Raw genomic sequence first — 13,103 nt, forward strand, 5'->3', positions numbered from 1 at the left:
CTCCAAACTGTTCTCCAGAGTGGCTGCACCAGCTTACATTCCCACCAACAGTATAAGAGGGTTCCCCTTTCTCCACATCCTCACCAACACCTGCTGTTTCTTGTGCTGTTAATTTTAGCCATTCTGACAGGTGTGAGGTGGTATTTCATCGTGGTTTTGATTTGTATTTCCCTGACGGTGAGTGATGTTGAGCATCTTTTCACGTGTCTGTTGGCCATCTGAATGTCTTCTTTGGAAAAGTATCTATTCATGTCTCTTGCCCATTTCTTAACTGGATTATTTGGGTTTTGGGTGTTGAATTTGATAAGATTGGACCATGATTCAAACACATCAACTCTAAAAAGATACATTTCCGATAATTGTTAAAACTGATTATGAATCATGTTTCAAGGATATTAAAGACTTGCCATAGATGGTGATGGGTGTAAAAATAGCACTGGGATTCTGTAAAAAAGTGGTGTATCTGGGGGTCTTTATCTAGCAAAGATCCACCCTGGGCCATCCAGAGGTGGTAAAACAGGACAAGGGGCTTGCTTCAAAATACCCACAAACATGGGATGCCTGGGTGGTGCAGTTGTGAGGCATCTGCCCTCGGCTCAGGTCGTGATCCCAGGATCCTGGGATTGAGCCCCTCATGAGGCTCCCTGCTTGGCGGGAAGCCTCCTTCTCCTTCTCCCTCTCCCCCTGCTTGTGTTCCCTCTCTTGCCATGTCTCTGTCAAATAAATAATGAAAATATTTTAAAAAATAAAATAAAATAAAATAAAATATGCACAAACAGGGGCACCTGGGTAGTGCTATCAGTTAGGCATCCAACTCTCGGTTTCCACTCAGGTCATGAGATAGAGCCCCATGTCAGGGTTGGCATTCAGCACAGAGTCAGTTTGAGTTTCTCTCTCCTTCTCCCTCTGTCCCTACCCCCCTGCTCTCTCTCTCTCTCCCCTCTTCTCTAAAATAAATTAATGAATCTTAAATATATATATATATACATATATACACATACATATATGTATAAAGACATATATGTGTGTGTGTATGTATATATATATATATATGGCTACATGTTGCTAATCACCGGAGCTGTATGATGAGCACACAAGGCTCTTTTCTTCTGAGACTGCTTTAGAGATTCCATGAGACAAAGTGGAAAAGGAAAAGGAAATAAAATAGGAAACTCACCAAGCTGATGGTGACTATCTCTTCATAAGCCAGGGAAGACTCCCCCGCAATCATGCCGGAGCCCCTGAGATTCTCTATGCCCACACCACTGTCCTTCCCGATGATATCCGTGATGACATACCTTCATGAACAAAACATGGGTTCAGGATTGAGCTCTAGCCCAGGGAAGTTCAAGGATGACATATTTCCCCAGAACCCAGGGCAGAGGGGATGAGCAAGGGGAGGGAACAGAAGGTGGTAAAGCAGCCAGAGGTGAAATGAAAGCAGGGGTCTAAGACCCTCATAATTGGCCCAGAAGTTCCTAGAAGGGCAAGTGCAGCATCTATAATTATCACCCTTCCTACCAAAGATGTCTGCCTATTTGGAGGCTGTCCTAATGAAAGGTCATCCTCACCCTACATACCTCCACAAACAATCTAGAATAAAGTGTGGTCTACAGAGTGACGAGGAAAGGCGCTTAGTTCACAATCAATCAGTCAAGATTCTATCGCCTAGAAGTGAAACACTGTACGGCCTAACCCCTGTTACAGATTCACAAGACACTGCTGCAGTCAAAACTTCTGACAAGGTCTGCAGTAAAGATGCTTGTTAGATCCCATTTAAACCAGGGTTTCTCAATGTACTTGGTTCTTCACCATCCCCCACAACGTATCACCAACTAACGTTCCAGAAAACCTAGCCTGGGAAATTATGACTTTGTCAACTTCATTGGGAAAAAAACAAAAACAAAAACAAAACCCCACAACATTCCCTAGAAAAGACAGCTGGCAACCTTGGACCTCCTCACAGAGCAGACCCCTTCCCTGCCTACACCTTCCCAGCTAGATTAGCTAGGCTAATTTGGTCATAGATGTAACCTTGCAGCTCTAGGGACATCATGGGAATCCAAGCTAATTCTTTCCTGTGTGAGGTACTATATTTGTGAAAGCCACGACTCACTCTGGATGGCAAGGATGGGCTCACCCTGAAGAAAGTCCCACATGTCTTAGTCCCCAGTGTCCGGAAGGCCCGGGGATCCCACTGTACAAACACCACCATCCCGTATGAAAACATCACCCACAAGCCCAGAGGCAAAGAGAGGGACTGCCCGTCAGTAGCTGAAATCAACCACAGGCAAAAGGAAGGAGCTACGTTTTAACTTACTGACCTGGATTCTCCGTCTTCCTCAATGTGTTTACAGTGGACAGAATTCAGGGAGCTGACGGTGGTGTAGTCTTGGGGGGTCAGGTACAAGTACTTAAATCCCTTAAAGAAATATACATCAGTGAGGCTATGAATCCAGTTCCCTGCACTAGACAGCTACTGGTTTGTTTGTTTGTTTTTTTTTTCACCGTATCCATTATTTTTAATGTCCAGCGTTTATAATACGAGGGCCAGAGCTCTCTCCCCACCTCAAGTTTATAAGTTTTCGATTGGCTTGTGAGGCCAATAGGGATACTTCTTCTTGTCTAATTTGGTTTCTGGGAAGGCTTCATTCAGGTCCTCAATGGTCATCTGATCAAATGGAATTATGTTCCTTAGCTTCTCCAGCTGTTTTTCGTATTCCACAATCCTGGCCTTTGAGAGAGACAAAAACTCAGCACAACTTTTCACATCTTTTTCTTCAGCGTCCACCTGAACAGTGTATTTATATCCTCTGGCACAGGAATCTTCATGAACAGTGTATTTATATCCTCTGGCACAGGAATCTTCAGGGCATTGAACTTCTTCTCAAAGTCATCTACCAAGCCAGCCTTCGCCACATTGGCCTTGTAGTAAGCCCAGTTGATAGCAGGGGGTTTCTCAGGGAGAGTAGCCAACTTGGAGGTAAGTGTCTCATTCCAAGATTTCAGGGAGTTAGCAATGGCATTCTGGTTTCAGGGTATGTTCTCCCCAAAAGCTACCCAGTCAATGGTTTTTAGAGCAAGTTTTCGCCCAGCCACCTTGAGATACTTCACTGACCCCGGCTGCCCAGAGTCCACAGCAGCAAGGAACGGAGACTGCTGTTTGTTTTTTAAAAATGATAACATTGTAAGGGCAGATGTTAATAAGGAGTTAACCATGTGTCAACAGCACCACTGGCATATCTGATGTTAATTCCATATCAATGACAGCTACAGACTGAAGGTCTGATCAGTGCCAAGCACTTTCTACTCATCCTTACCCATTTCTCCTGCTCTGAATCAGCTCCTTTTCCTCCAAATCACCTCTTCATCCCTGCTCCCCCAAGGTGTCTGTTCTGACTTTTTCTCCTTATTGATAGCTCCCTCCATGAAATTTTATCATATAGTTTATGTACCACGTGTATATGTATTATGTATACACATGCATGTACACATGTGTGTACATATGTATATATGCTTTTTACATGAAAAGAATAATTTTGGGGGCGCCTGGGTGGCTCAGTGGGTTAAGCCTCTGCCTTCGGCTAGGGTCGTGATCCCGGGGTCCTGGAATCGAGCCCAGCATCGGGCTCTCTGCTCAGTAGGGATCCTGCTCCCCCCCCCCCTCTCTGCCTGGCTCTCTGCCTACTTGTGATCTCTCTCTCTCTCAAATAAATAAATAAATACATCTTAAAAAAAAAAAAGAAGAATTTTTGCCCCCCTTTGGCGGAAGCAATGCCACCGCCTGGAGGAAGCCTACTCTGGCTGCAGAAAAGACCTGTCCCCTGTATTTCCACATCACAAAATGGGATATTTTTGCTCATTCGACTTGCATTTTATTTTGGCTAGTATCTCTCCATTTTCCGGATGATTTCTGAGAATCCCCTGCTGCCAGAAACCAAGTCTTACCTTTGCCTCCCTACTGTACGCCACATTCAGGGGACGCTCAGGCTACATTAGCTCTGTGTTTATCAACTTCTCATTATTATTCCCCTCAGATGCCTTTCCAGACACTTTTTTCCTGATTGTCACTCCCGTCCGAGAAATTTTTAGACCGATCTACCATAGGTCTTTTCTGTGCTGTACATGTGTATCTGTGCTTTATGTGAAAAGGGCACCAAGATTCTTCCCGCCCCGGTCCCCCACCCCAGTGGGCACTATCACCCCCACTGTGTGGCATCACATCACCATGCTGGTTTGGAGACGTACTTTGTTGGGGTCTCCTGGGTCCACCCAAGCCACCTGGAATATGTGCTTGATCTCCTCTGCAAGGCCGATACCGGCCCCACTGTTGGCTGCGAGGTAGATTCTGGGGATGCCCTCTGCCCGGGCCATCTCTGATGCCCGCAGGTACAGGAGGTCTTCTCCCATGCCAAAGGACCCAATTCGGAACGTGATGTCATTGCTGATGACGATCACGTCCCGCCCTTCCGGATACTCCGGAGTCTTGAACCTCATTTTGAAGGCCACCATGCCCACCTGCCAAGGAGATGAATGCACAAGGAAACATGGTTTGTTTTCTTTGGGAGTGGGGGGCAGGGTGTTTTTTGAAAGGGTGAGTCTAGCCAGGGGTCACGCTCCACAGAGTTCCTACCTCATTTCCCCCAGGAAGGCGGTTCATCTCCACTAGCTGGCCCTGGGGATCCAGCACGAGTTCAGTGTATGTCAGGATGTCCTTGGGGTACTTGTCTGGGGTGCCCCACAGTTTAAAGAGAGCCTGGGGATAGGGAAAGAAAGAGAAAACCCAAAGTTCTCATTAGGGAGGCACATTTTCTAGTTCTTCTTCTCTTTAAATTATGAACTATGGATGGAGGCTCCTGGGAGTGGCTGTCGGTTAAGCCTCTACCTTGGGCTCAGGTCATGATCTCAGGGTCCTGGGATTGAGCCCCGCATCGAGCTCCCTGCTCAGTGGGCAGTCTGCTTCTCCCTCTGCCTGCTGCTCCCTCTGCTTATGCTCTTTCTCTTGCTCATTCTTATCAAATAAATCTTAAAAAAATAAATTATGAACTATTGAAAGCACACAGAAAAACATGCAGAATAAGCAACACCCACGCCCCATCTGGTGGTTTTCTCAAATCATAATTTTTTCGTGGCTGCTTATGAATTTTTTTTAAAGGGATAAGAGAAATGCAGTTGAAGTCCCTGGTGTACCCCTTCCCCAAGTGCAGATAATCATTGTCTTGAATTTAGTGTCCACTGGTCCTGTGCATGTTTTTATGCCTTTTGTTATACAGGCATAAATTTTAAACACACGGGGGCACCTGGCTGGCTCAGCTGGAAGGTGTGCAACTCTTGATCTTAGGGTTGTCATTTGAGCCCCATGTGGGATGTAGAGACACGACTTAAACTTAGTTTTTTTTTTTTTTTTACAAGATTTTGTTTATTTATTTGACAGAGAGAGAGATCACAAGTAGGCAGAGAGGCAGGCAGCAAGAGAGGAGGAAGCAGGCTCCCCACTGAGCAGAGAGCCCAATACGGGGCTTAATCCCAGGACCCTGAGATCATGACCTGAGCCAAAGGCTGAAGCTTAACCCACTTAGCCACCTAGGCCCACCTTAATTTTTAAAAATATTTAATTTATTTATTTATTTGACAGAGAGAGAGAGACCACAAGTAGGCATGGGGCAGGCAGAGAGAGGAGAAGCAGGCTCCCTGCTAAGTAGAGAGTCTGATGCAAGGCTCGATCCCAGGACCCTGAGATCATGACCTGAGCCCAAGGCAGAGGTCCAACCCACTGAGCCATGCAGGCACCACTTAAACTTAATTTTTAAAAATATTTTATTTTTAAGCAATCTCTATACCCCATGTGGGTACCCACATACCCCAAGACCAAGAGTCGAATGTTCTTCCAACTGAGCAAGCCAGGCACCCCCCGGACAGGGCTTACACTTTAAATAACTGTCTTGTGATGGACACACCCTTCCGTACCTTGCCCTTTCGGCTCCCCCATGTGTTTGAGAGATTTATCCACACTGAGAAATTTAACTCTATTCATTTTCTTTGCTGTTCAGTTTCCATGGTGTGAGTAGATCACAACTTACCTATTCATAACCCTTTTTAAGGAACGTTTAGGCTGCTTCCAATCCTACAGTATTAACAATAGGGCTGTAATAAGCATTCTTTTTTTTTTTTTTTTTTTTAAGATTTTTAGAGAGAGAGGGAGCTAGCACGAGTGGAGGGAGGGGGAGAGGGACAAGCAGATTCCCTGCTTAGTGTGGAGCCTGACGTGGGGCTCAGTCCAGGACTCTGAGATCATGACCTGAGCTGCAGTCAGACATTTGATGGTGCCCCCCAGCCACCCCTGTAATGAGATCCCGATGGTCTCTTCTTATAAACATGGATGAGAGTCTCATCAAGGGAGTACCTAGGAGTGGGATTGCTGGGTCACAGGGTTTGTAAAGCTTCAAGTTCACTCGATATTATCAAACTGCTCTCTCAGTTTTCAAAATGCTTTACAGTCCCAGGAAGCAAGGGTAAGAACTCCTTTTCTCCATATGCTTGCCAATACTTAGTTTTGTCAAATATTTTCACATTTATCCATCTGCTGGGTATGGGTATTGGGAAACTAAGCCGTACTTCATTGATTATTAGCAAGGTGAGAGCCTTTGAATATGTGTACTGACCATGTGAGTTTCCTTTTTGCCAATTTCCTCCTGTTTAAAACTCCTGCTCATATTTTCTGTAGCTTTGTTTTTCTCTAATTGACTAGTGCTCTCTAGACAATCTAGTTGTAATCCGTTGCTAGTGATAGGCATTGGGACATATTCTCTCCGTCTGGGGCTCATCTTTCGTCTTTTGCATAAAGAACTTCAAAATTTTAATATAGTCAAGTTTATGGGTCTTTTCCAGTACAGTGGATGCTCTTAACTGACTCTCTTGAAACTTACTTCTGTATACTAGATAAGGTAGAAATCAAGATTTGCTTTTTCCATTTAGGTGAGCCCTCCCTTACCTGTGGGGGAAATGCTCCCGGACACCCAGTGGAGGCCGGAAACCTCCAACAGGACTGAATCCTCTATGTACTATGGTTTGTTCATATGTACATACCCAGGATGAAGCTTAATTTATAAATAAGGCCTAGTAAAATAATACTAATAAAAACAATTATAACAATATAATAAAAGTTATGTGAACATGGTCTCTCTCTCCCTCAAAATGTCTTACTGCACTAAACCCATCCTTCATCTTGTTATGATGGGAGATGATCAAATGCCTACGTGATGATGGGGCGCCTGGGGGGCTCAGCGAGTTAAAGCCTCTGCCTTTGGCTCGGGTCATGATCCCAGGGTCCTGGGATCGAGCTCTGAGTTGGGCTCTCTGCTCAGCAGGGAGTCGGGCTCTCTGCTCTGCCTCTCTGCCTACTTGTGATCTCTGTCAAATAAATAAAATCTTTAAAAAAAAATGCCTACGTGATGAGACAAAGTGAGGGGCATGATGTAGGCAATGTGACAGAGCGTTAGGCTAACACTGACCTTCTGAGCATACGTCAGAAGGAGGATCATCTGCTTCCAGATGGCAGCTGACCACAGGTGAGTGGAATGATGGAAAGCAAAGCCATGGATAAAAGGGGCATACTGTACCTTTTAGTGAAGTTGATCCCCTTAATTCATCATCCCACCTCTGCATTCTGCCAAGGCTCCCCTTATGAGTGGGTCTGATTTCAGGCTCTGTGCTATTCTTCTTTTTTTTTTTTAAGATTTTATTTATTTATTTGAGAGAGAGAGACAGAGAGCATGAGCAGGAGGGAGAGGAGGAGGAAGAGGGAGAAGCAGATTACTCACTGAGCAGGGAGCCCAGCATGGGGCTCGATCCCAGGACCCCAGGATCATATCCTCAGCTGAAGGCAGACGCTTAACCGACGGAGCCACCCAGGTGCCAGGCTCTGTGCTGTGGTACTGGTCCACTCATCTAGCTCTATTACAACACACTGTAGTAAGTACTGCTACTTTAAAACAAGTAGTGACACTGGCTAAGATGAGTCCTCTTTGCTCTTTTTCAGTATTGTTTTTGCTATTCACAAGCTTTTGCTTTTCCCTATGAATTTTTAAGTTTCACCAAAAAACTTTGGAATTATACTGAATGTATTGATTTGGGCAAAACTAATAGCTTTACAATATTGAATCTTCCCGTCATTCATGAGCATGATAAACCCCTCCATTTCTTTAGGCTTAAAGTGTTTCAAGAAAATTTTAAAATTTCCTCCATAAAGGCTTTGTATGTTTTTTGACTTATTCACAAGTAAACTTATAGTTGCTTTTACTGTTGTAAACAATATTTTTTTCAACTACATTTTACAGCTTCTGCTAGTCGATGAGAATGCAGTTAAGTTTTGTACACTGATCGTGTATCTAGAAATCTTGCTATATTATTTCATTGGTTCTGTACATTCTTGCATTTCTTATATAGATTTACAACATCAGCAAAAACACCATTTTTCTTTTTTTCTTTTGCATTTCAGTCTTTACACCTTTTATTTCTTTTTCTTGCCTAATTGCACTGGCCAGAAACTCCAATAAAGAATGTTGAATAGATACGGTAATAATGGATATATCTGTCCTGTATCTATCTAACATTTATTTCACCATTACGTGCTATTAGTTTTAGATTACTATCTTTTATAGAGATAAATTCCCTTCTATTCTTAGTTCATTTAAAGTTTTTAGTATGAACAGAAACTATCTTCACAAATACTTTTTTGCATCTATTGACAAATTTAAATTTAAGTTTAAACTTAAATTTAAATTTAAATTTTTTCTTCATCTATTAGTAAGATAAGTTACATTAATAGACTTCCTAATATCAAATCATATGAACAGGATAAATCCTACTTAGTCCAATTAAAAAATAGATCATTACTGGATTTCATTTACTAATATTTTATTTATAATTTTTGTGTCCATATTCATAAATGAGACAACCAATTTTCCTTCTTCTAATGTTCTAATCTGGATTCATATTAAGGTAACAATAACCTGATAAAATGAGTGAAGAAGCATTCCCTTTGTTTTTTTCCTACTCTCTAAATAATCAGTACACAAAGGAAATTATCTGTTCTTTAAAGACTAGATAGAAATTGTAAAGCCATCTGTACCCAATTTTAGTGGCAGATTTTTTTGAACTATTATTCAATTTCATTAATGCTAATAATCTATTTATATTTTCTATTTCTTCCTGAATCAGTTTTGATAAGATATATTTTTCTTGGAAATTTTCTTTTGTCTAAGTTTTCAAATAGTATTTTCCATAGTATTATGGTTCTTTATGTAAAAGAAAAGGGATGGATTTGCTCCTGATTTGTCTTCTTCTTATCCTGTGGCTCTTGAGGTCAAAGGTAAAAGGATAAATGACATTCTTAATCATACAAGTTTCTATTTAATTAAGTACCTACTTAATTATAAATAGTTTACATATATTCCTCACAATTAACTTTGCATAGGAGGTACTATTATTACCCTCACTTTACAGAGGAGAAAATTAGTCCAGAGAGGTGAAGGAACTTGCCCAAGGATACACAGAAAGCAAAGGACAGTTCCAGAAATCAAACCCATGCCTGAGTGACTGTAAATAGCGGCTTTTCCTACGATGCTGCCTCTCCTATGCCTGAAGTGAACTGAGGCTTTCCTGCCTACAGAGGAAGGTCCATGATCACAGATTAATGAACATCATTTACAAGGCAATGGAAGGGATGTAAACAGATATCCATGTCACCAGTGCCAGCCTGTTCAGTATCCCTGAAAGGCCCTGCTCCATAAAAAAATAAAGGTATAGTAACAATACTTCAAGGAAACACCAAAATATTACTGTAGTCATCAACGGTAAGTAGATTATGTAAGGGTGGAATTTTAAAGTAGATTATGTAAGGGTGGAATTTTATTTACTGAGTCCTATTTTCCAATGAATACTTTAATACTCAGGAAAACCCAAGACACTATTTTTTTTTTTTTTAAGTAGACTAAAAATTCCTCAAAGCAGTGAATGACTCCACACTCTCCCTCACAGGCTACCTGCCCTTAGAATGGAGCCAGGCATGTGGCAGGAACTTAAGTGAGCATTAGAAAACCCAGAGGAGGGCGCCTGGGTGGCTCAGTGGGTTAAGCTGCTGCCTTCGGCTCAGGTCATGATCTCAGAGTCCTGGGATCGAGTCCTGCATCGGGCTCTCTGCTCAGCAGAGAGCCTGCTTCCCTCTCGCTCTCTCTGCCTGCCTCTCCATCTACTTGTGATTTCTCTCTGTCAAATAAATAAATAAAATCTTTAAAAAAAAAAAAGAAAACCCAGAGGAGAGTCTATGGCCATACCACCCTGAACGCGCCCGATCTCGTCTGATCTCGGAAGCTAAGCAGGGTCGGGCCTGGTTAGTACTTGGATGGGAGAAAACCCAGAGGAGAAACAAACAAACAAACAAACCCAGAGGAGGGGCGCCTGAATGGCTCAGTGGGTTAAGCCTCTGCTTTCAGCTCAGGTCATGATCCCGGGGCTCAGGTCATGATCCGGGGGTCCTGGGATCGAGCCCTGCATTGGGTTCTCTGCTAGGCAGGGAGCCTGTTTCCCTCTCTCTCTCTGCCTGCTGCTCTGCCTACTTGTGATCTCTCTGTCAAATATATAAATAAAATCTTAAAAAAAAAAAAAAAGCAACCCTAGAGGAAAGGGCACCTGGGTGGCTTTGTTGGTCTGACTCTTTCTTGATTTTGGCTCAGATCATGATCTCAGGGCTGTGAGATCCAGCCCCACATCTGGCTCTGGGCTCAGCACAAAGTCTGCTTGAGATTCTGTCTCTAACCCTCTCCCTTGCTCACATGCTCTTTCTCTCTCTCTGAAATAAATGAATCTTTAAAAAAAAAAAAAAAAAAAAGACCAGCAAGAAACACATCAAAATAGTAAGCAATGTGTCTTTAGGACATGGAATGATGAGCCACCTTTTCCTTTTTTCCATGCTCCTTTAGTTTCCAAAGTTTCCGTGTTATATTACTTTTAATCATTGGGAAGAAAATGGGTTCATTTTAGGAAAAATATTAGGAAGGCAATCCCAATATTGATTTCTTTTTCTCCAAGTAGACCTCATTCTTCCAACTTGGGGTCTTCAGAAGAGTAACTAAGGATAGGGGCTGGGGGGTTGGTGGACTCCCTAAGGGCACCTGGGGTGGTACAACAAAGCTGTAGGACTTGCCTGCCTGAACATCTCTGGGAAGTCATAGACGTAGGTGGTGCCCAGGGACTGGGCCTGGAATCGCTTGGCCTGAAGCAGATCCTTGGTGACATAGGGAGTGTTGATCAGCATCCCGTGCTGGGGTCCCTGTTTGTCACCAAAGGAGTGAAACATGATCTGGAAAGGAAAACAGAAAAACAGAGTAAAGGAGGGAACTTTCCGAGAAGCATATTCTTGTCCCTTTTAATCCTACTCTCCTCAATGAAAATGTGGTGGAAGGAAGCAAATCATGTCACATCACATGACAAAGTAAGTGCCTCACAGAGCTAATCTTTTCTCTGCCACTGTGGGCAACCAGAACAAGAAGGGACATTGGCAGGTGTAGGAGCATAGCTCCAAAAATGTGACTATCATAGTACTTTACACACACACACACACACACACACACACACACACACACACACACAAAACCAAACATGAGTGCACAAATACTGGTGAGATCTGAAAAAAGTCCCCATTTGAGTTAATAGTACTGTACCAATGTCAATTTCCTATTTTAACAAGGTCCCGCGGTTATGTTGTTGTTATTGGGGGAAGTCAGGTGAAAGGTACATGGGAACTCTCTGGAGCATCTTTTTTCCCTCTGTACTATTTTTCTAACTTCCTGAGTCTTTAATCATTTAAAGAGTTATATATTTAAAAATGGAAGTCAACAGGATGTTTGATTCAGTTGACAAACATGTGTTCTTAAACATGGTTGGGGAAAAGACACCCATTTCCTGAGTGCACTGACCCAAGAGCTGCATTATAATTAACCATGGTATTCCACATCTTTTCCCAAATATGGTCCTAAAACAAATTAAACTTGAGATCGATTCTCCTTCCCAGAGGAATTAACAACTGGGATTCAGAAGCTAACATTTATTGTAAACTCAGAGGAGCTATCCCAACCCATCATGGCTGGCATGACAGCCACCAAGTAGCATTTTAGCCTGTGTCTTGCTCTCGGGAGCAGATTTTCTCTGCCTCTGCTCTGACTTGGATTATCTGTGGCACCCCTGCCCCAGCCTCCCAGCCTTACATTTCCAGATCTGGGGTCGGTGACTTCTTTGTAGAGGCTGATGTCCAGGTAGTAGCCTGACTCATTGGTGATGAACAGGCGGATGGGAACAGCATTGCCAGTGGTGGTCTGGCGGATGTTGATCTTGACCTCAGCCTGCAGCACACGGAGTTTCCACAGCCGACTGCCATAGCGCATAACCATGGAACGCACGGACTCCTCGATCTGCCCCAAATGACAGCAATTCCGATCTCAGGGCCCATTCTGTGCACACTTGTAATAAATAGTTCTAGCACTGATAATATGGGAACGATGACATACGCTGAACGCAAAATACCAGGACACAGTACGTATCCAACAACTATTAGCCAATAATAACCACAGTTGCCATGCTAAGCATGTCAGGAGCATCATCTCCTTTCATCCTCATAATTACATGGAGAGGCCAGCACTTTTATACTCTGGTGACAGACGGAGGCTGGTAAGCGAGAGAGTTACTGTGCCTATGTTACATCATGTTTACCTCCACCATGAAGCCCAAATGTTTGCATTTTCTCTTCTGGGAACTATGTGGGTTGGTGGAGTTGGGGCATCAGCATGGGCTCTGTGCTGATGACCCAAGACTTCTTTAACCATCATCAACCCTGCCTACTCATGAAGAACCAGCCATAGGAGAACGGTTCTCTTCCCCCTTCCCTCCCACATGCACTCCCCCAAGAGCCAGGAACCAGGGATGACATTTTGTTTTGCAAGACACTTTGGGCATGCATGTCATCCTAAAACGGAAGTATGCTGTCCATGGAGGGTGACCATCAGAACAGGGATGGTCCTAAGGGTGGTGGCAAAAATATGGCCCTGGAA

General features: G+C 43.3%; 1 protein-coding gene and 1 pseudogene across 5 annotated transcripts in view; both read right to left on the reverse strand.

The window, feature by feature from the left end:
* ACACB (acetyl-CoA carboxylase beta) overlaps positions 1–13,103 on the reverse strand; it is a 122,772-nt gene that overhangs the window by 14,020 nt on the left and 95,649 nt on the right. For all 4 annotated transcript variants that reach the window (XM_082700081.1, XM_082700082.1, XM_082700083.1 and 1 more), the window contains 6 exons: positions 12,264–12,467; positions 11,204–11,359; positions 4,634–4,756; positions 4,249–4,518; positions 2,325–2,422; positions 1,178–1,298 (listed from right to left, as the gene is read on the reverse strand). In XM_082700081.1, coding sequence (XP_082556207.1) covers positions 1,178–1,298; positions 2,325–2,422; positions 4,249–4,518; positions 4,634–4,756; positions 11,204–11,359; positions 12,264–12,467 — 972 coding nt within the window. The remainder of the gene's footprint in view (positions 1–1,177; positions 1,299–2,324; positions 2,423–4,248; positions 4,519–4,633; positions 4,757–11,203; positions 11,360–12,263; positions 12,468–13,103) is intronic.
* Positions 2,435–4,241, reverse strand: LOC309848475 (ATP synthase subunit d, mitochondrial pseudogene; annotated as a pseudogene). The gene has a single exon. The product of its transcript is annotated as an ATP synthase subunit d, mitochondrial pseudogene (transcript).

The sequence above is a fragment of the Mustela nivalis genome (genome assembly GCF_964662115.1).
Source record: "Mustela nivalis genome assembly, chromosome: 14".
NCBI classification, from domain to species: domain Eukaryota; kingdom Metazoa; phylum Chordata; class Mammalia; order Carnivora; family Mustelidae; genus Mustela; species Mustela nivalis.